The 21,519-nt window shown below is 43.7% G+C and overlaps 1 protein-coding gene across 5 annotated transcripts in view; it reads right to left on the bottom strand.

Moving 5' to 3' along the window:
- Nucleotides 1-19,271, bottom strand: part of sh2b3 (SH2B adaptor protein 3) — a 49,605-nt gene extending 30,334 nt beyond the window's left edge. Inside the window, exons 1-2 of one of the 5 annotated variants that reach the window (XM_030105237.1) lie at nucleotides 18,953-19,271; nucleotides 2,717-3,904 (exon numbers count right to left, since the gene is read on the bottom strand). In XM_030105237.1, the coding sequence (XP_029961097.1) occupies nucleotides 2,717-3,874 (1,158 nt within the window). In that variant the 5' untranslated portion in view covers nucleotides 3,875-3,904; nucleotides 18,953-19,271. Of the gene's footprint in view, nucleotides 1-2,716; nucleotides 3,905-6,517; nucleotides 6,610-18,952 lie in introns of those variants that run through there. The other 4 variants (XM_030105239.1, XM_030105235.1, XM_030105236.1 and 1 more) reach the window with 4 other exon arrangements.
- Between the last annotated feature and the right edge of the window lie 2,248 nt (nucleotides 19,272-21,519).

The raw sequence follows: 21,519 nt of genomic DNA, 5'->3' as shown, positions 1-21,519 counted from the left end.
GTTAATGATCGACTTTCTTAAGGCTTTTTTTTATCTGGGTTAAAGTGATAACCATGTTCCCTGCTTAAAGAGGCTGTCAGTGTGAACCATATGAAGGCGTTTTAATAGCGACGGTGTGGCACGGCATGCGAGCACAAGCAGACACGTTGCTGCTGATTGTTCTTCATTAGACGATGCAACGACTTCACTGGTAATATCAAGTCTTTGCAAACCTGCCCAGCATTACAGCGCTCTCTGTAGCAGCAGTCGAAAACCAAGTCAGTCATTGGAGGCAACCATGTGATGAGAACCACTTTTAAAACAATCAAATGTCATCATAACGTTGTCATGTGGCAGAAGTGTGCACCAAAAAAGAGCTCCTCTGAAGCAGTGAAAAGCCAAAACAAACACAGGCAAAGAGAAAAAAAGATCATCTCAAAAAGAAAGGGGGGGGGGAACCCCCTGAGTGAAACAGCTGGAAACAGGAAATGTCTTCGTGTCTTTCTATGTGTGCACTGGCGTGTGTGTGTGTGTGTGTGTGTGTGTGTGTTAATTTAGTGTATGTGACACAGCTTGGCAGACCAACATGAGCAAATCCTCTAAAGGCTTCCATCTTATTGACACAAACAGATCTGCACACTAAAATTTCACAGATATGAAACATGAGATGAGGAACCTGCCAGCTGTTAGAAGTTGCAGACTTCTGAGAAACAGTAAAAAAAGAAGAAGAAAAAAAAAAAAGCCAGAGCTTTCTGTACCAGGAACATCAGTGCCAGAGAAACACCAACAGATGTGAGTGCGGCGCTGTTGAACATCTGCTTCGTGTGGTTAGAATTATCGTCAATAAAAAGTTAAACTCAAAGTGTGTAGAATTTTGGCTTTGGATTAGCTCAGCACGACTTCTGTGAACAAGAACATGCAGCTGAACCTGCCTGGTATTTTATCCTGCTGAAAAGCTGAAAGTCAAACAAGCCCTCACCTTAAGACAACTTATCCCGAGAGAAAACAACCTTTTCAGGTTTATACTTTACACACTCCTCAAAAAGTTATGGATATTTGGCTTTTGGGTGAAATTTCAGGAGGAACCTAAAGTGCACTAAAACCTCGCCAGTGAACTTAATGTGACTAAACCTTAAATGCAAACATCCTTCAATGTATCAGAACTTTCTGTACAACTTGCAGTTTTCTAAGAATAAACAACGGCAAAATTCACAACGCGTACTTGATCCAGGAATCGACCTGTAAACTTCCTGGTTTAATTGGAGGCTTCAAACGGGATGTTCTCAGACAGATGCGTCCACTGAGCTCAGAGTGTGTTATCAGCACGATGAAGAGATACAGAGAGATTAGAAGAGTCACATAAAGACAGAAGTGGTCGACCTTTGGCATCGATTGCTGCTTCATTGTGAACAGCGCCCCGTGGAACCAGATGATGGACGCTACTCAACTCCAGGCACATTTAAGGACTGTGAGAAGCACCCGAGTAACGTCAGACCACTGGAGACCATTTACATCAGGGTAGTCCCTTCAGACCCGAGTCACACAGAAAAGCTCTGGGATCAGCTGATTGGCCGTGCAGAGGCTCGTAAACTGTAACCCAGAGCCTCAATGACCCGAGGGTCGCCCTTCATCAACAGCGGGGCGCCGTGCCTCAGCAGACAATAAGTCGACTTGTGAACAGCGGGAGACGTCGTTGTCAAGCTGTAATTGATGCTCGAGGGCACATGAGAAGTTACTGAGGCATTGACCATTTTTGTTGTGGTACACGCTCCACTGTGGCTTTTGTTTCAACACATTTTTGGGAGATGAGCAAATTACTTCATCTCCCATGCTTCTACTTAAATCTTCTTCTTTCGTGATATCTCACGGTAGCATGAGCTTTTCACGTTTTCCATAAATTTTACCCAAAAGCCAAACATCCCTAACTTTTTGTGAGTAGTGCATATTCTCACACTGTGCGAGTCTCTGGGTTCTGGTTTTCTCTACTGTTGTTCATCTCATTGCACGAAGAATCAAGGATTCAAGACTCTTTTGCAGAGCTGAGCACAAAGACCTGCCAACAGCAGCTAATCTGCTTTCAGAGAAAAAGTCTGTTTTCCAGCACCTTTAAGGCTTGATGAATCTATTTGAACTATAAATGAAGTAAACATGAGACATAAAATCTCTATTTTGAAGACTTCTTATATTCTATTCATGAGAGCAAGAGCATAAATGGGACCGGATGCTGAGATCTAAACCTTTCTTTAATCCAAATATTTGTTCATTTCATTTTTTTGTAGGCTTGAGGCAATAATTTTTCCACTAGTTGCCTCACAGTCCATACATTGTCACCACAGTCTGGGGTCATTAATGCACATTTTACACTGTCTTTTATCAAATTCTCCACCTTTTGTTTTAAACAGAGACTAAGAAACTTGAACATTCCAAAAAAACATATACTCTACTGATCTACAATATGGATATGATAAGTATTTATTAACCGTTTTAAACCTACAGCTTGTGGTACATTATGTTTGTTAGGTGTGAATGTAACCCATTTCTTCTTTGTGAAGCTTTTTTCCAGTTGCACACAGAGCTTACGGACTTTGGTTTGCAGCTCTAATCGCAACCGAGTTGTAAATATTTCAAATTAGTTCCAGCAAGTAGCCATTAAAAAAGCCGATATTGAACTGTAAGGAGTGAAGCCACTCAAGATATGTGATGAATTCAAAACGTAAATATGAGCGTGTGTCTCTACCTTTGGAGGATCGTAGAGCTCCAGCTGGTACCTCTCGCCGCCTCCACTTCCTCTTCTTCCTTGAGTGTCTCTGATCCTCCTGACCAGCAGGCGGCAGCGTTGCCAGCGAGGCTGAGAGTCTGAAATAGTGTCGTCCACCAGCAAGTACCTCAGTTGGCCCTCTTTACAGCAGCCGCTCACCTCTGGCCTCCTGTACCTCATGCTCCTGCTGCGTAACAACCGGAAACGCCCCAGGAGGTGAGACACTACTCCTGACACAGGCCAGTGTGAGGCGGCGTGCGCTGTGGCTTCAAAGTTCGGACATGACGAAGAGTGGGAGGACGAGGAGGAGAACGACCCTTCCTCATTGGTGGAGGAAACCATACCCAATCGGTCGCTGTTGCGTGGAGGCGTATTGTTGCTGGTGTGGTTGCTTGGAGACAGGTCCTGTGACGAGCAGGGGCTTGGAGTGGGCCGCTTCTTTAAAATCCGCTTTACGGTTTCCTGGATTTGACTGACGGAGAAATGCGTGACGTCAGCGTGGGCAGAGTTTTGGGCCAAGGAGTCGGAGGAATACCGTTCAGGTACCAAACGGCGAGCCGTGCCGGAGACCTCCTCGTTGCTGCGGCTACGAGTCAGGAGTGGCCCGCCACCTATACAGTGAGACCCCGAAAAGGGGTTTCCCACGGCACATCTCAGCGGCTGCTCCTGCTCCCGGCTCACCACCACCGGCTCGACTTTGGCCGACACTGTCGACGGAGCCGCCCCCCCGCTTGATCGGCACGCCTCCCGATAGTCCTGCACGCCGGACAACGACGTGATCCGTAATCGGCCAATCACAGCCTGTGACTGAAGAGCGGGAGCCACCGGAGACGTGGACGAGGCGCTACTGGAGGGCGTCGAGCATGTGTTCTGGCTGTGTGGAGTGGCATCTTTGTTGACCTCGCGGCAGAAGTGCTGCTGGAAGAGGTCTGTGAATTGCTTGGAGAAGGTCTCTGGTGGGAGGACGTCATGTTGCGGACGCTCTCTGGCGAAGCTCCGGTAGTGTCCAGCCAGTTGCCGGGCTGTGGCAATGGCATGTAGCTCGCAGAACTCCCTCCATCCTCTTGGTGGCGCCGCCACACCAGGGCCCCCTCCTGCCGTTGTAATGTTGGCTGGATGAATAGTGTTACCATTCATTGCAGTAACCAGGCTGGGTGAGAATCACTGCTGCAGGACACAGGGAAAGAAAAGGACCGTGGATTAGGTCAATATCCATAAGTGGATCAACATAATAAGAAGTGTGTAAGGCCTGGTGGATTAAATATAGAGCTAGTTTAAAAATACTGAGACGCACCAAATATTGACCAATGAATAAATGAATATGTGCTTTATCGGTACTGACAAAGTGCATTACACAGGTGTGCACAAAATCATTTACACTCAACAATGATGAACAGCTAAATTATCAGATAACTGCAACCGAACTCAGCTAAAAGATAATAAACATTCAAAATTTATAAAACTTTCATGACTGTTTCAGTGAACAACACCTCAAGTGCATATATGAAGTAGAAGATCTTAGCACCATGTTGAGCTGTAAACGGGGAGACGGAGAGCAGACGAACTCAGACAACTGAATCATTTCTAAACTGCGCTGACTGATATGTAGGACAGACGCTGAAGTAATCGATGTGAATGAAAACAGCAATAAGCCAGATAGACAGTGAATGAGGCCTCGACTGAGGAAGTGCGGTAAGAAAATTTCTTAATCAACCACACTGCCTGTGTCCCCATCTGAGTGTGCATTCACATGTGACCTGTTTCAGTGCGCCTTCTGCCCAACCCCCCCCTCCAAAAAAAAAAAAAACAACTCTTACTGAGTCAGACATGCCAGAAGACAAAATACCATCAGCTTAATCACATATTCACATAATCTTTTACACATCTGACTTGATCTCACTTCCTCATTTGAGCTCTGACTGCAGGGGGCTCCTTATTGGTCTTCTTTAAAAGCTTGATGAAGACTTCGTCAAGCAAGGAGACATATAAACCAGCATGACAGTGGCCATTCAGCACCAGGGTTGAACACACCCACATTAACCTCTAGCTAAAAGCTAAATGGCCTCATGCAGGTACAGCATAGTTTATCATAAAACAAATGCATGAAATCAGCAGCTTGTTGCACATTAACAAAGATCCACTGCAAGAAGCTTAAAGATGTGGTGCCTTTCACATCCTCGTCTAGTTGACTGAACAGCAGATTGAGTTCAGTTTTTTTTTAGTGAGAAAGAAAAAAACAAGCAGCTTTGGGCAGTTGGCCTGCTACAGCAGGATATTGCTAATTAGTTATCTGTGTTGTCTGCTTTGGTTCCCTGCTTATGCACAGAGGAGAAGTTGATGCTGGAAAGTTTCATCTTATTCATAAGTTTCAAAGCGTCAGAGTTATCGCCACCCTCATTCTGCGCACCAAGAAGCAAACAACGTGCTGCAGTTCATTTTTCTACACTGCACGTGCTCCAACTTGTCCGAGGCTTTTATAGTACCACTGCTGTATTCAAAAAGAAAAGCGGTGGTAGTTTAAAGTTAATTACTCGCATCCACAGACGGCAGGAAGCATGCATTCCTATGTTTTCAATAGAAGCCCTGACCTTGTCTCTTTCAGACACCCACAGCCTGGCTGTGTGTGTTAATATCATGCTAAGTCTGAGCATGCTCAGCCCATCGCTACAAAGGATTCAAATTACAAAGGACAGACTTTGAGAAGAGAGGAACACAACAGGTCTTAGCTGTTTTCACGGTGGAGGCTTCTGAGTCGTAACACAAAGAGTGTGCTTACAACTGGACTCTGCCAGTGTTGCATAAACTCTCTCTGATGTGGTTTTTTTCTTTTTTTTATTATCTGCTATACAAATTGGTAGAATTGTAAAATAGCAACATTGTGGTTATGATCAGGTTTTGTTGTTTTGTTGGGAGCTCACAGTTGCAGCCCACACATATTGGTCAGCTTCTAACTTTGTGCGCTCCAGTTCAGTGAAGTGACGTTAAACAATGTTCATTTTAGAGAAACAATGACAAAGCGAATACCATATCCAAGGCCGTGTTAGGCACAGGAGGTTTGTGTCCTCACAATCGGCAACGAGCCGCATTCAAATCTATTATGGTTGCTACGTTTTTTTATAGTGATAATCTGTAAAATCTGTTTACGGAGTTGTCGTCACATGTTAAATCAAATGATGGTGCAGGAGCCAGCAATTTCCTCTTTTCATTTCAAAAGAAATCAAGTATAAATAGATGTTTAAAATTAAATTAAGTGTTTCTCACCCACAGATGAACTAGTTTTCACCTGTTGTTGCAGATGAGAAACGATCTGGTCAGTGGACCAAAATCATGATGTAACTCTACCCATGTATTTACAGCGATCCGCTACACACCCACTCAATGGTTTGTGATCATTCAAGGAAAAGCTAGAAGTTTAAAAATGCTAACAATCTTGCAAAAACAAGGAAACAAACAACAACAACAATTCTCCCGGTTTAAAGTATCACAAGGATGAGGTGGACAGAGTTTGTATTATTTTGCCTCTGATAAAACATCAAAGATCCAAAAAATAGAAGAGTAGACTGAGCAGACTCCTCGTTCTAAAACAGTGACGCCTAAACAACCTGAAAGTATCTGTCAAAAAAGATGCACCAACATGCAGAAAGCAGCAGCAGCGCCTTCCTTTACAGCTGTATATACATTCTTCCCTAGATGAGCTGCTGAGAAACCTCATGGTAGGATTTTGTTGTATTAGCAAGATTTTATCAATCTTAAACTTCGGCATGTGCCTACAGTACATACCATCTTCCTCCAGTGCAGTAGTGAAGGGTCTACTCTATAGACAGGAAGTATGAATGCGTGCGTGAGTCCGCATGAGGGGGGGGAGTCACAGATCGTCGTCTCAAAGATCATAGAAAACCACAAGATATTGGTGGTGGTGGTGGTGGGGGGGGGGTTTAGTTCGGACCATACATGAAGTAACGTGTCGTTATCTCTCATCTGACATCTCTCTCCATGTCGCGTACGACAACTTCCAGAGGTGCAAGCTTCAGATACCATCTTTCAATAAACCCACAACTTTTTTTTCCACTGACCACCGTGAAATGTAATTTGCCCCACATACGTCAAAGCGGCGGCAAAAAAAAACCTGGCATCAAGAAATATTGCGTCACTGCGCGTCTTGGACGCGTCCTGTCACAACAACTACTTCCCTTCCTGTTGCGTATCAGAGCATGCTCAGTGCGTGCACCTTTGTGCCCCTCCAGCTGGCCCCCCCAGCAGCTCCTTTCTATCAGCGTGGCCAGCCCAGCGATGACTCAGCACTGACTGCATGACTACAGAACACACGCACACACAGACACACACTTCCTCTGGCAGTGTCCCTCTGGGGGCTTGGCCGTGTCTGTTCCCGGGGTTTTCGCTTTCTTTTCATCCTCTCCGTCCTCTGGCGTGAGGACCTCCAGATGTGTTTGGGATTCTCATTCAAGTTGTGAAGGAAAACAAAGAGCATGCAAGCGTCTTGAACCTCCTCTCACTCCTATCCTCGACTCTGTGCTTTGTTATTGTATTATTGTTTTGCTAGACAGTGTTCAGCAGGAGGTGAGAGGAGAAAAGGCCAATTCCAGCACAGACTTGCAAATGGAAGACAATACTGCAAAACCAAGTTAAAGCTCCTGCAGCTTTGCTTCGTTCTTCCTCACATCACTGCATCTCCTTTTTCCTACATTCTTCTCTGCGGCCCACTGGCCCATTGATCGTCTTTTTTCTCTCGTCTTGTGCTTTACAGGAATCCGGTAAAGCTTTTCTGGCTCTGGCGATGCCGCAAGCAGCCTGAGAAACTGCCACAGCATCAGCTGGAGGTTTCATGGAATCGAGAGAAATTAGTCTAATAGAACAACTTGTGAAAAAGTCACAGTGTTGCACCTAAACTGCTCTGGTTTAAAATAGCAGACAGGCGGTGACATCGAGCACACTCAGGCGTCCTTTGCTTTCATTGGACAGATGCTTGTGTCGAACGCACTTCAAGAAAAGCTGCTTGTAACTGACAGACAAAAGAAACAAGGAACAATCTACAATGTTTCAACTTCTACAAGATTCATACAGGAGGGAAAAATAAATAAAGAGCAATTATTTCAGTAATAAAATCAACCAAACTATTTTGACAAAAAGCCAAACATTCAGATTTTCTTGTCTTTACTCTGTGTACAGGGTACATTTAATAAGCTTCAGACTCTCACACTCATAACCTTATAATCTTCGTTCCTAAAATACTATTGATGGTGAAAATAGTGAAGCATCTGTAAATTGGCCCTGATAGATTGTAAAAAGTGGATGCTCCTGCAGCTCCTTCCCTCTCCCATGACTATTTGGCTCCAGAAGTACAAATTGACTCTTTTTATTTCCTTTTTTGGGAAGAGGCTAAAATTGATATTAATCAAGCAAGAAGGAAACAGGATCTTGCCAGCGTGAGTAACCTCATGATGGAGCCGATTTGTAACACAACCCAAGTTTCAATGGACCTCAGGACACGCTGGGGTAATAAACGGGTGACGCTGAGGCACGTCGTTCCTGCTACATGTCCACCTACCACTGCTGATGACCTTGCACCAGGTCGATGTTAAACCAGTGTCGCACTCGCAGCCTCATTTAGGAAGCGCAGGAAATAACTTTTGGATTACGCAACACAAACGTCACCGCTGCGCCACAAACTCTGGGGAAAAAAAAAATGTCTATTAAGCAAAACTAAGAAATTAAACTTGACAAAGACTCGGGCATGCATAACATAAAGATAATTATCAGAGCTGTTGGTGGAAGCCTGACTACAGGGAGGTCCTATTTATAGCTCGAGAGCCCAGCGTTCGCTCTCACACACCACTGTGTGTTCCTTGTTGTCCCCAGCACAGAACAGCATGTTTCATGCAATGGACAGTGGACACACACACACACACAAACACACGCACGCACCCACGCACACAGTCACTTCCATGTCATTTAATTACAGCTGGTAGACCAGAGGTAAACACGTTGATGGGTTAATGTGCAGTACCTCAAATGGCCACAAGGTGCTGGAAGTAGAATGGAAATGTAAAGCAGGTGGAAAAGAAAACTTGCATATTTTTAAGGTTTTAGCAAACTGAATAATTGCTGTAGAAAAAGTGACAGGTGCTCTGAGCAGGTCTGTGAGTGGAGAGTGTAAAGCAGAGGCGGAAGCTGAGTCAGTGAAACAGTAATGACCAGAGTCAGCTGCTTTAAGAGTCACAGTTGTCTCCTGCTTACATCATATTGAACATAATCTGAGCTTTTATGCCCTCCTTTAAAAAAGTAACTCTGAGACCTTGTGGTCCAGGGTGGCCATTTTTTCTCCAGTTTGTGAAAAAATTATTCATTAGTGCAAGTTATATCGACAAATCATTTGCATTGCTCATGTAGGAGAAATGATAAAGGTGGCCTCGGCTAAACAGATGTTTACCTTGCCTATTTTTTTTAACATCAAATATGAACAATTATTCAAAGCAACACTTGAGATGTTGGCAGTTGCTCACATTGCTTCACATTCTAGTTGAAACTGGGATTTTTATTCTATTTTTTATTATTTCAGTCACATTTAAATGCCAGCACATCTTCTCACAGGGCAACAATGAGTTAAAACTCTTATTGCCCTTGCTCCAACACACACGAAGAAACAGCTGTGTGTGAGCAACCCGTCTGAGAATGCGCATCTGTGTGTGCACCTCCACGCGCTCATTACTGCCAAGATAGGATGTGCTCCTAATTGTCATACTCATTAAGTAAAATGCAATTTACAGCAAGCCACATCCGTCTGACCTTTATATAGCCCTAGCCTTATTACCCAGATCAGCCGGATCCAATCTATTGCTTATGACTCAATTAATCTGTATTGAGGCTTGCTGAGACATCAAACACTCCGGCTTTTCCCGTAAAAAAAAAAACTGGAGTGGAAAAACTAAATGAATCCCAAAAAAAAAAAAAAAAAAAAAAAAAAAAAAAAAAGAAGAAAAAGAAGAAGAGGGGGAAAAAAAGCAGCAACATGTGCATCACAGGGTCCGGGATGAAAAGCAGATTTAGTTACCACCTCTGAATTTTCATTCCCTGAATCACTGACTGAATCACAGGGCGATGGGTAACTTTACAAAGCAGGGATTGTGTGAGCGCGGGAGTTATTAAAGGGGTGAGAGAGGAGGGAGGGGAGCACCGAGGAGTGAAGGGACTCAAACAAGAAGAGGAAGAGGAGACAGAAGGAAAGATAAGTCACAAGGATCGAGAGAACCAGAGATAAAGGGGATAATGAGAGGGCGGGCAGGAAGTGAGGCGGGAGAAAGGCGAGAGAGGAGAGGAGAGGAGAGGAGAGGAGACGGCGTCGGGTCTGCGGGTGAAAGTCCAGGTGGCAGAGCTAAAGACAGAGGCAGAGAGGGGCAGGGGGAACAATCACAGCAACAGGAAACCCTGCCCTGGCAAGCTGAGACCAGCACACACATGCAAAGACACAGTGCATGCTCTCACACTGGCAGGCACCCGAACAACAGAGGTCAAAGAGAGGAGGGAGGCGGGGGGGCAAAGTGTCAGACACAAGAGTTGACACTTAAAGTGATCAACTGTGAGCACAATGAAAAGGTATGGTGCTAAAAACTACATGTTGAAAACAAAATTTCAAGGGAAAAAAAAAAATGCAGCTTCTCATCAGATGTGTGTCAAACGCCACAGAAAGGCTGATGTTTCAAAACTCTTGTAGAAATACAGCCTGCAGGCCAGTTCCCCTCATAAAAAGTGTCACCCTCCAAAAAAGCACATCATACATTTTAACAGTTCGATCGCAGGACAACTTTGAGATGATCTTCTAAACTTTCACATTGTCTAAAAAGTACGCCTGAAGCAAATTGGCAGTGATGTGGAGCAACCAACAAGCCACCATTATGCCAGTGTGCATTCAGGAGCAAAAGGCCAGGATTTCCAGCCATTACGGTCCTCATCTGATGTGGTTATGACAGGCAAAACAGCCGTCTCCAATGGCAACCAACACGCCAGCTAACAAGAAGTGACACCAAGTGACCTTTTTTTTTAATCCCTTTCACTTCATGTTTTATACTCGAATGCAATGAGCTGCTACACACAAAAAGTGGAACAACTTGAAGGTTATGTGCTGCTAAAAGCATTGTTTTGATTCCGTGGCTGATAGATGGGCTACTTAAAGGGGGGGGGGCACATATGGACCTATGGTTGCAGGATCGACCGAGGCTCAGTGTTCCTGTTTGTGTGAAGTGAGATGTGAAAGGGCTTTGAAACTAAACAGAGCAGAAAGCAAGACGCACACCGCTTACATAATTGAAGAGCATATTGAAAAGGAGGAAGTAGCGCCGAAACATGAGATAACTTCGGTCTCAACTTCCCAGAGCTTGGGGAATGCATCAGCTGATTCTGGACGAAGCAAGTGAGGGGGTGACAGTGGCAACATCCCACCGAAACAGTATCACATAAAATACAAATTTATGGAAATGTTTTGTCAGTATAAATGTTATTTTACTGGTGCATTAATCCCACTATTGCCACATTACACAAAATAAAGCTCTGAGACAAGGACAACCTTCAGTTTGGCATTTACTGCAGAAACTAGAGGGAGCAGCTTTGGGAGGCATTATACCGCAGGAAAACAGGCCATTTAAAATACCAACATTTTACTGCTGCAGGTCTTCAACTCTGAGCTGAAACTATCTTTTATAAAAGGAAAACAAGAGGCAGTAAGACCGGTGAGGGCACATTACCGGAGGGTACATAGGGTTTTTGTTTGGGTTAGAGTATTCTCTACTCACTGCTACATTCCCACAACAATAACACAATGCTGCTATTCTTGAGACGCACAGAAATAAAGCGCAGCCACTTTCTGGCTATTTCCTGTGGTCTGGGAACGCCGAGTGGGAGTCAGGTTGGGGAAGTAGCACAATTTAAAGTGCTGGATCTTTGATAAGAAGGAAGAAAAAATAAAAACACACAGCAGCAGTGAGGATTCGGCCATGTGTGCTGAAACATGAAGTCTGCTGTCAGTGCTGGGCTGTATGCTAATTAATGTGTCCAGGAGTTCACAACAACTCATAATATTCAGACTAAAAAGCATCCTTCCAGCTGTCCGGCATCCGACCAAGAACTGATACAGAGCGGCTTTGTAGAATCTGTAGCCTGTCATTATTCTGCACTGAGCTCTGCATGTCGAGGAAATACTAAAATACAGGACTCACATAATGACAGACAAGAAACAGAGGAAAAGCCAGCTCTGGTTGTATGGATGTAATGTTTTATGCATCTCTCACGCACGTGCATGCACACACCAGTAAAAAAAAAAAAAAAAAAAAAAGGACATTCAATAGATGTATTTTTTGGCAGCGTGAAGGAAAAAGTACATTTTCAAAGTCAAATATTAAAATTGGGCGTACAATCTCACCTAAAGAAATCCCAATCTATGTTCTATGTAAAGAATCTAAAGGTGCTTTAACACCCAGATGACTTTGGAACTGAGTGCGGTGCAGGAGGATAGGTGTGGATCTGCTGGACAAACCAGGACTGGCCTGAGGAGATGGTTTCGGTGTGGCTGTGGAATCGTGGTGCATTGCGAGTGTCGGGTGAAAGCAGCTGCACTGAGGTATGCACCCAGTGCCCCACACACTCAAAATTCAGAGATAAAACACTCCTGCAGTCTGATGAGGGATGCATTGTGGTTTGTTCTGAGAGCATGCAAGCATGGTACAGAAAAAACGCCAACCACAGCTGGAGCAAACTCAATTCAAGGCCTCGGTATTTTGTCCAATAAATTCATCAACATGTAGCCAACAACTCAAAGTGAAGGTGAGGTAATTCATGGGTTTACCAAACTCCTTCTACAACAGGGCTTCAACCATTGTGTGCAGAATCATCGGGGGAGAGAGGTCCTAAAATATCGGCAGCAAACAGTGCATAGAAATGCATCATGCGGATCAGACGGGGACCAATATGCGCAGAAAAAGTACTTTTGCTAACAGTTTAGCCACGTAATCATGAGTCTCACCAAGTCAACATGTTCAGTGGTCATGGAAACTTGAAGCTCCACCAAGTTGGTGAAATGCCAGAAATGGACTAGAGAGAAAGGAATAGGTGTGGAGGAGGACCAAATTCAAGAAAGAGTGCCAAATTTATATTTCGGTCTGTACAAACAGCTTTGAAAATGAATGAGAGAGGAGAGCTGAGCAGACCCTCGAGGTGTCTCTCCAGATTGCTCATTTCAGGCTACAAATTAAGTTACCTTAGTACTCTGTACTTTCACCAGGAATGGTGTATTTCCCACAGATTGGTGACTAAATGTAATTGCTGTGATTGCTAAGATTCGTGTGGCTTAGGAGAGAGTGTAACCCCCCCTCTACCCACCACCCCAACCACACATCCATGTTATCTTTACTGAGGCTGGAGCCCACCTACAGCTCACTTCAGACTGCGGAGACGCTCCACTTCAAACCTATATATAGAATTCTTTCCTTTTTTTTTCCTTGTTTGTTTGCTACAGACTATATGCTTTCATGAATGAGACATGATGACTCGGCAGGGACAATTTAAAAATGTTTCCTCACATGCTGAGAGGGTAGACAGCAGAGATGGTCGCACACAGAAAAGCTTCTAGCTTTGCAGATCTTGTAATGCACTCAACTTTTCCACAGCCTGGATCAGTCAGAAAGGCAGATGCAACATCAGCGTTGTTTCATTTTAAAGCTTTTCCACTGATCCAACCATCTCAATGCAACTCATCAAAGGAAAACATTCGTTTGTTCATGCGAGTCAAGATATTATTTTGGTTTGAGGTGGGAAAAGTCAAGTTCTTGTTTCCAACACTGGTCAAGCGTGAAAAAAACAGGAACCACACTTTAAACGGGGCTTCAGTCTATGTTTCCAAGGACGTACACACATCATTTGCCAGGAATTTGAAAGTAATAACAAGATGATGCTGACAACAACTAAACATATACCACAACACATTCATGTGATGTGATGACATTTGGTTTGCAGACAGAAGGAACATGTTACATGTTCAACAATACTGCATTTCAAGCCCATGTAAAGTGAAATGGCAACTGAGATGCTGATCGCAAGACATGGAATACACACACAGACTATAAACTATGCTTCTCTGCTGGAAAAACCACCAAACGCTGACCTTGAATCTTAACACAAAGACTGAAAACGTGCGCGAATCAAATCAGCACAATTCAGTTAATTCAAGCTTTCAAGGCTCCACATGTTTTATGCAGGGAGTACGACAAACACCTCGATGTGAGCTCCACAAGCTCTTTATGAATGAGTCACCCCTGTTCGTAATGACTTTCTGATTCACTGTGAACTGAGAAGGAGGCATGGTATTATTTAAGATGTGCAATACCAGATTGCGTTCCTGTGTTTGTGTGCATGTGTGTGTGTGTGTGTGTGTGTGTGTAGGAGTCACAGGCTCCGTTAGTGGGCCCAATAGGTTCTGAATCATCTGCAGGCATCAAACTTCCTGGAAGGCTAATTCAGGAGTTCTAAACTTTTCCACATTGGGCCTCGTGTGGAGCCAGCTGAGTTTCAGGGCCTGCACTTACCAAATACCGCCTTCTCATACACAAATGTTTCCTAAGAATCGGGCTTGCGTTGGACGGAAATTTATGAAACATGAAGCAAACTGGGTTTTTTGTGGGACTTCTTGCTTCCACGTCATCAGAGGAGAAACTTTCATTTCTGCTTCACACACAAGCTAAAAGCTGCTGTCTGAACAATTAGTGAAACATGCACAAGAATTTGTAATTATTGTCACAATGGACAAAAAGACAGCTCTTGCTCACATTAAATAGGCAAAAATAATGAACTATTTTAAAGTTACAAAGCAAAACTATTAACGACACAAATGGCCGATGATTTGATTGCATCCATTTACTGCTTCACTCACAATAAATCTAAGGAGGTGTGTCTTGTCGTAGACGACTCCTGACCCTCCGGTAAATTAGGGATGTGCGATACCACTTTTTTTCAGACCGATACCAAGTACGAGTACTTCATCTTCAGTACTCACCGATACCGATACTTGCATACCGATACTTTATACACATAAAATTTAAAATAATGCAATGAGATTATTTTTGAAAATGAATTTTATTTCCAATAAAAAGGCAGCCCAGCCACTACGTTTAAGTCCAAAATAATAGTCTGAAAAATAAAACAAGCAACTGAGTTTGCACTTATTTAAATGAAATTAAGTGCAAGACAAAACAATTTCTCTGAGTTTTACACTTTACATAAACTAAGGTTTTTAAATGTACTAATTTGAATGATTTTTTTATGAACTAAAGTCAAAGATAGAAAAACCCCTGAGTTTAAAGAGTTGCTGGTGTTCTCTGTGCTGCTCTCGGATCTCTGCTCTTCAGTTTCTCGGTTTTCTGGAGAGTTTGCCGTCGAGTTGCTGCCGGAGTTTTCTTTTTTTCCAGCACAACAGCGTCAGACTCTCGTCCACAAGCTTCGCCCTGAGGTGTTTCAACAAATTACTAGTGGTAAATGAACAACATCGCGCACCTCCTTTAGCAATTTTAGCATTGCAGAGTTAGCATTCTGCAAAGCTCGGCTATATAACAGAATTTCCACACCGGCGGTTCTGGTGAGACGAGCACCCGTTCTGGATTCATTCCTGTTGTCTCTGCTCTGGATGAGACTCACGGAGAAGTCAGTCCGCTGCAGTGTAGCCCTGCCCTGTCAGCGACTCCAGAGAGGAGCTTCTTCCTCTTTCATGTTTGTCGGCAGCTTGCATCCCATTCGGTTGCACTACCGCCAACTGCTGGTGAGGAGGGCTTACTACGCGTGGGGTTTTCTTGCCGTGAGTATCGGCGGCTGGCATCGGTAGCCTTCACGAGTACCCGATACCTTGAAATAAGGCCAGTATCGGCCCGATACCGATACCTGGTATCGGTACTCGCACATCCCTACGGTAAATCCTAACTGATCACACACCCGCACAAATCCATTATTGTAATGCAAATGAGGAACCGACGAGCACACGCGTTTTAAGTGCTGCTGCCGCTACACTGGGCCTATAATCGACATTCTTCCAACAACAAGAGCCGGGGTGCACACGGGGGTAAACACACACACACACACAGTCTCTAATTATCACTGCTTTGGGAAAAACACACACGCACGTTTGGGAGGGATGTGGTGAGCATCAACAGTTCCAGCTGAGATTTCAGATTTTGGAGGGCAAGTCATCTACAAGTCAGATTACATAAGAACCCACCCAGTGTTAAACGGCGTTTTTGCCGAAAGTCTCAATTTTCATGCGGGGAAGCTACCTCCAGCCATCTCCTTTGATTTCTTTCTTCTGTCTTTGTACATATTTCTTTGTTGCAGAATCCTACTTGTGCTCGTCTCTCATGGCTCTTGTCTTTTTCCTCCTCCTCCTCCCTCTCTCTCCTCCCCTCAGGGCCACTGGGGGTCAGACCTCTCTCGTGGTCTCATCAGAGGATTTCTGAGAAGCCCCGGGGGAAGCGGAAGAGCTGATGTCCGATAACGTTTCAGCTAAAGACATGAAACCATGACACCATCTGATCGGGGCTGATAGTTGAAACTGCAGAGTTCACAACTTTCACTTTATTCCCCCGACTTTCTCAAACATGTAGCACGCACGCAAAAATGAATTTCAAACACGCAGAATGCCTAAACAAAAACAAACAAAGATTCATTATAGCGTCTGATTTCCAAGAAGCTGCATGGTTTTCTTTCAAGGAAACATTTCTCAGAGAGTTTCCAAGACAATGCTGCGTTGTGGTGCACAAAATCCCCGACCAAGTAATCATATCATGTTGGAGAAAATCTCGTTATGATCACGCTCAACAAGTGTCATGCCCATCTCAAGGGAGAGTCCGGGATTTCTTGAGTCATAGAGAAAATGAAATTGCAATTTCAGATTTGTGGCCACTTTTGATCGCTCGTCGACAAAAGTATGCTGCTGTGCCGGCTTTGTGTTTGTATGCTACTGTAGTCTGCATAATGCATATGAGAACTGAAGACAAATGTCAAGAGACCTCAGGAACACGCGGGTGAGACGATGGTGAGGTTGACTTTAGTTGAAATATGACAAAAAGCAGTGACCATGCAGATCAATTAGTGCACGAAATGTTAACAATCACCGGGTTTGGCCTGGACTTAACAGAGCTAAATCTGTTTGCAATGGAAACATTCACTTCAATACCCTCAATTCTAACTGGAGCTACTTCCGCACCCTCGAGGAATGTTTGCTTTTTCTGTGTTTCAGTGACTCGCAGGGCGACAACAGTCGTATCTAAATGACTCAATCGTCAAAGAATGCAAACCTCAACCAAGTGCTGGGATTTCTGTGGGAGGTAAATGTTCATGCCGAGTCCCCAGACAGCCTAAAGAAAGAGGGCTAGTAATATTAAATGAGTGGTCAAGACAATGCAATATGACTTAGTGTAATGAGGAATGATAATTTATCAAAGATTTTCCCATTGCTATATAACACTGCAGCGGCGCTCTTAATGCATTAAAGGCCACAGTGCTAAATGGCTCACATTGAGTCACCCAGTATCACATTTCAAAGACAGCCGCTGTGTTTCTCATAACTGGAGTTTTCTGAATAAACGTGAAACCAGCATTTCAATGAAGCGGCTCGTCACTGGTGTGTCAATTTCAGAATTCGACCCCAAGTGTGGGTGATACATGTCGAAATACTGACTGCGGCATGAGGGGCATCCAGTGGACAAGTTGGGCAAGTCTACTGTGCCAGCCACAAAGGAAACCCCTTTAAAATTGCGCAACCAGAGACACGAAACGCTGAGCTCAGTCTACAACATCACATCTTTTTTTTCATTTGCATGATAACTGGTGTTTTAGCTTATAAATTGTGAAGTAAAGTGCATTTAAAATATGAAACTTCAGATATTAACTGCTATTAATAAGTGTTTGAAACTATTGCAAAAATATCTTCTTTGCCCATAAAGTCTGAGTAACCTTGTCCATTCACCGTGTCCTTTTGCCAGAGGGAAGAAAATATTGGATTGTTTTTCCATTTAGTAAGGATTTTCAACAACTGAGCAAAGAGAGTTCACTTCTACGGTGGATACAGAGTCAGATGACACAAAAGGCAATAACTAAAGTATTTACCTCACAAAATAGATTAAAGTGTCTTGAGGCATTAATTAGATTCCAGGGAAAATGGAGAAACAGTAAAGTATATTTGAATACCACCAAATCACATCAATTTGGGCTATTCTGTGCAATCTGTTGAGTAGATAACTAAACGAAAATTAATTTCACTTTCATAAGTGGGACCTATGGGAAACGGGCTCACTTCCCATTTCACTTCATTTACCAGAAGCCCAACGAAGGCTGTGATGGTTAAGCTTCTCGTAAAGACCAAGGTTAGGCCTAAATCCCAACCTTACACCAGCTCCGGACAACACATCCCTCCAGGATCAATAGACGAGTTTACCAAACAAACAAACACAAAACAGCCAGTAGCACAGTCAGCCTTAAATAAAACTAGTGATTTGATTTTTACTCCAACATGATTTTAACACTGTGCATCTTCATCCACAAACATCACCACCTCTTATATTTTATGAACAAACTACATTATAATGACTGAATACAATTAGACGATTGGTTTTGACATCTTGCTCCATGTCCGAGGAGTTCACATCAATTCAGATCTCTCCAAAGGTTTACTATTGCATCATCACCATGGCGACTGAGGTGGATAAACTTGCGTAAAGTTGTGAAAATGTCCCTGACATTCCCACAGTCCTGCTCCTGCCAAGTCACAGAATGCACATGTTGAGTAGTTACTCTGTAGCGGTTCTGCTCACTGATGCGCTGAATTTGCTACATTAATAGTTACATGTGGAAATATACTTTTCTTTTTTCTACAGAAGAAATCTGCGCCAACAGCGCGCAGGAGGGAAGAAGACTCTTTTAAACTACTAAAGAGTGCTTTTTTCTTTTTTTCTTTTATGACTATAGATTATAAACAGGAAAGGAACGGAAATTCACGATGAGGTTTAGTCCACACTGCGGCTGCAGCTCGTCTTTTTCGAGCCCTTCTGATGTGAAGGCAGGAGTTAAGCGGCTCTCAGTGCGCTCAACCAGAAGACAGAGAGTAAAAAAAAAAAAAAAAAAAAAAAAAAAAAAGAAAAAAGTTGCGGGTGCTCAGTGTTCACAACATACTCACGCTCTCCGTTATCTCCGACGTTCACCCTCCGCTGCACGACGACTAACCAACAAGCTGGACTTCGCATAACGGAAATGTGTCGAGAAGCGTCTAAAAGTTAAGTTTAAACGCGGAGCGGCAGCACAGAGTGGAGACCGGAGGAGAAGCTGCGCGCTGGGAAGCCCGTCGCCTTTTCTCTCATGGTGGCTGCACGCGCCTGCGTCTCCGCACGAGAGAGAGAGAGAGAGAGAGAGAGAGAGAGAGAGAGAGAGAGAGAGAGGGAGAGAGAGAGAGAGAGAGAGGGAGGGAGGGAGGAAAGAAAACTTTCAGCCACGAACTTGACGCGGAAAAAAGTGGCGACTCCTCATTTCCGCTGTCAAAAAAAAAAAAAAAAGCTAAATGTGCTGCAGTCCAGATGTGTCGAAGCAGAGGAGATTAAACCATCTGCTTCCGGCTGCGTTGTTTCAAAACAAGAGGAGGCGCGCAGCTGCTTCAGTTTACATGAAGTGTGAGCTGAGCTCAGGGTCCTAATGACTGACAACACTGTAGGGCTACTCGAGCCTTGGGAAAAGAGTTCAAATTACAACAAGATCCAATAAGTCAGTGCTGAGTCAATACACACAATGTTGACGCAAAACTCCATTGATTATTGAGGCAATATGTGTTTAAAGCACATCTGTCATCCGGCACAAATTGGTAACTAAAAAATAAAATTAATAAGTTTTCTGCATTTACTCATCCTATTGGTCAGCCTCAATATGGTGCTCTGGGAGGCTGATGGTGGTCAAGGGTCTTGCAGTGGTGACCTGTCCACCGCTGTGAGACAGGAACTTGCGAGGTCCGAATCCTAAATCTGCATCTCTAGCCTGTTGGTCAGCCCAGACTCATCTTGAGTGGGCCTCACCGGTAAAATGTTACCACAATACCCTTTGTATTTAAACTTTTCTTTGTTGTGGCTCTGAGTATAGGTGGCAGGAATGTCCACATTTTAAAAAACTATGCAATTATTACCAAAGATTACTATGATTTCGACATAAAGATAATGATAAAAAATGATAAAAATGATTAAAAAAAAATCCAAAGTTCAATGTTTTCTCTGAAATGTTTACAGTTTGCTTAGTTTTGGAGGGTCATATTGAAGCTTCTTGCAGGCCGGTTTTGGTCCATGGGCCTTATGTTTGCCACCGCTGCTCCCAACTTATGGCTGAATGTCGTAAAAAAAAAAGAAAAAGGCAGAAACACTATAATATTCAACTTATGCTGCGATTTATGGGAAATAAAAAAGCTGTTCTCACACTCCAGAAAGGCTTTTAATTCAATTTAAAATCTCGTAAGTTGTCGACTGTCATTAAACTTGAGGTTTTGCCAGATCAGTTTGTAATTTCATCTAATCGCCGTCATACTCACTATAGGCCCAGGCTGCATGGTGCAGCTGTGGTTGGTGCTCCGGCTGGGCTTTTCTGTGCAGAGTTTGCATGTTCAGTGACCCTGAACAGGATAACACCATATAGAAGATGGACAGATGGATACTCATTACAAATTCAGTTTTATGAATGTGCTTTCAAGAAGTGTACTTATTGTTTCACAGTCCACATTTCTTTCATCGTGATTTTTTTCTTCAATTTGAAAGGGAGAAAAATCATGCTGGGAAAAGGCATCCTCCTGATTCCCAGATTTTCTTCACTTCTTCTTCCAACCTGAAGCTCTCTGGCGCCCCCTGGAGGGGCCCTCACACCAAACTGTCAGAACCACTGCCTTGAGGGATGTTGGCCTCCTGTCAGAGAGGTGGGTGAGTGGGGGAGGTGGGTGGGTGTCCACCTCGGGAAACATTGCTTCTCACTGAAGACAGGTCTCCAACAAAGACCCCCGAGCAAAGCTCTTAACCCTGAAATGCTCCCCGGACACGGCACACTGACTCCCCACAGCTCCTGGAGGGATGGGTCAGAGAACAAATGTCATGGTGTATTTGCTGTGTGTGACAAATAAAGCTTTACTGCCCTTTTCTCCTGCCTGGCCCTAACTTGTTCCGCTAGTGAACAGGAGTTAGGCCATCGCACCACACTGACCCTCCATGCAGAGCAAAGCTGTGACTGAAAGCACAATAAGACAATGAAATACCACAGTGTTATTCTGAATGAGTTCTGAATGAGTCAACAGATGAAGCAGCACTGAACACCTGCAGCCTTCTGCACCAAATCTCAGCTCATTTGTATGCTGCATATTTTTTTACTGAATAGCAATACATCACATTCTGAATTTATGTTTGAATTTATTGAGTGTGGAAAATAGAGTCGGTAAAAGTGCTGGAGTGAAAGCAAAAATGATTCATTTGAAATGTCGTACTTTGCTCAGGAGTACAAAGCCAGCGCATCAGTCATGTATCAAGTAATCAAGACAAATCTGATTCAATATTGTGCTGTAAATCTAGAGAAATTAACTTGAAATAACAGATAAAGAGAATAGAGTTCATATTTTAGTCTGAAAATACTGTGCACAGCAGATGTGCAAGCGTGAAGTGACACCAACCCACCTCCATGCAGACATATATATGTTGCATTGTTCTAGCTTGCTACACAGCTTTGGA

The sequence above is a fragment of the Salarias fasciatus genome, chromosome 12, assembly GCF_902148845.1.
Source record: "Salarias fasciatus chromosome 12, fSalaFa1.1, whole genome shotgun sequence".
In the NCBI taxonomy this organism is placed as follows: Eukaryota; Metazoa; Chordata; class Actinopteri; order Blenniiformes; family Blenniidae; genus Salarias; species Salarias fasciatus.
Note: the sequence above shows the minus strand (reverse complement) of the source record. Positions and strands in the feature narration are given on the sequence as shown.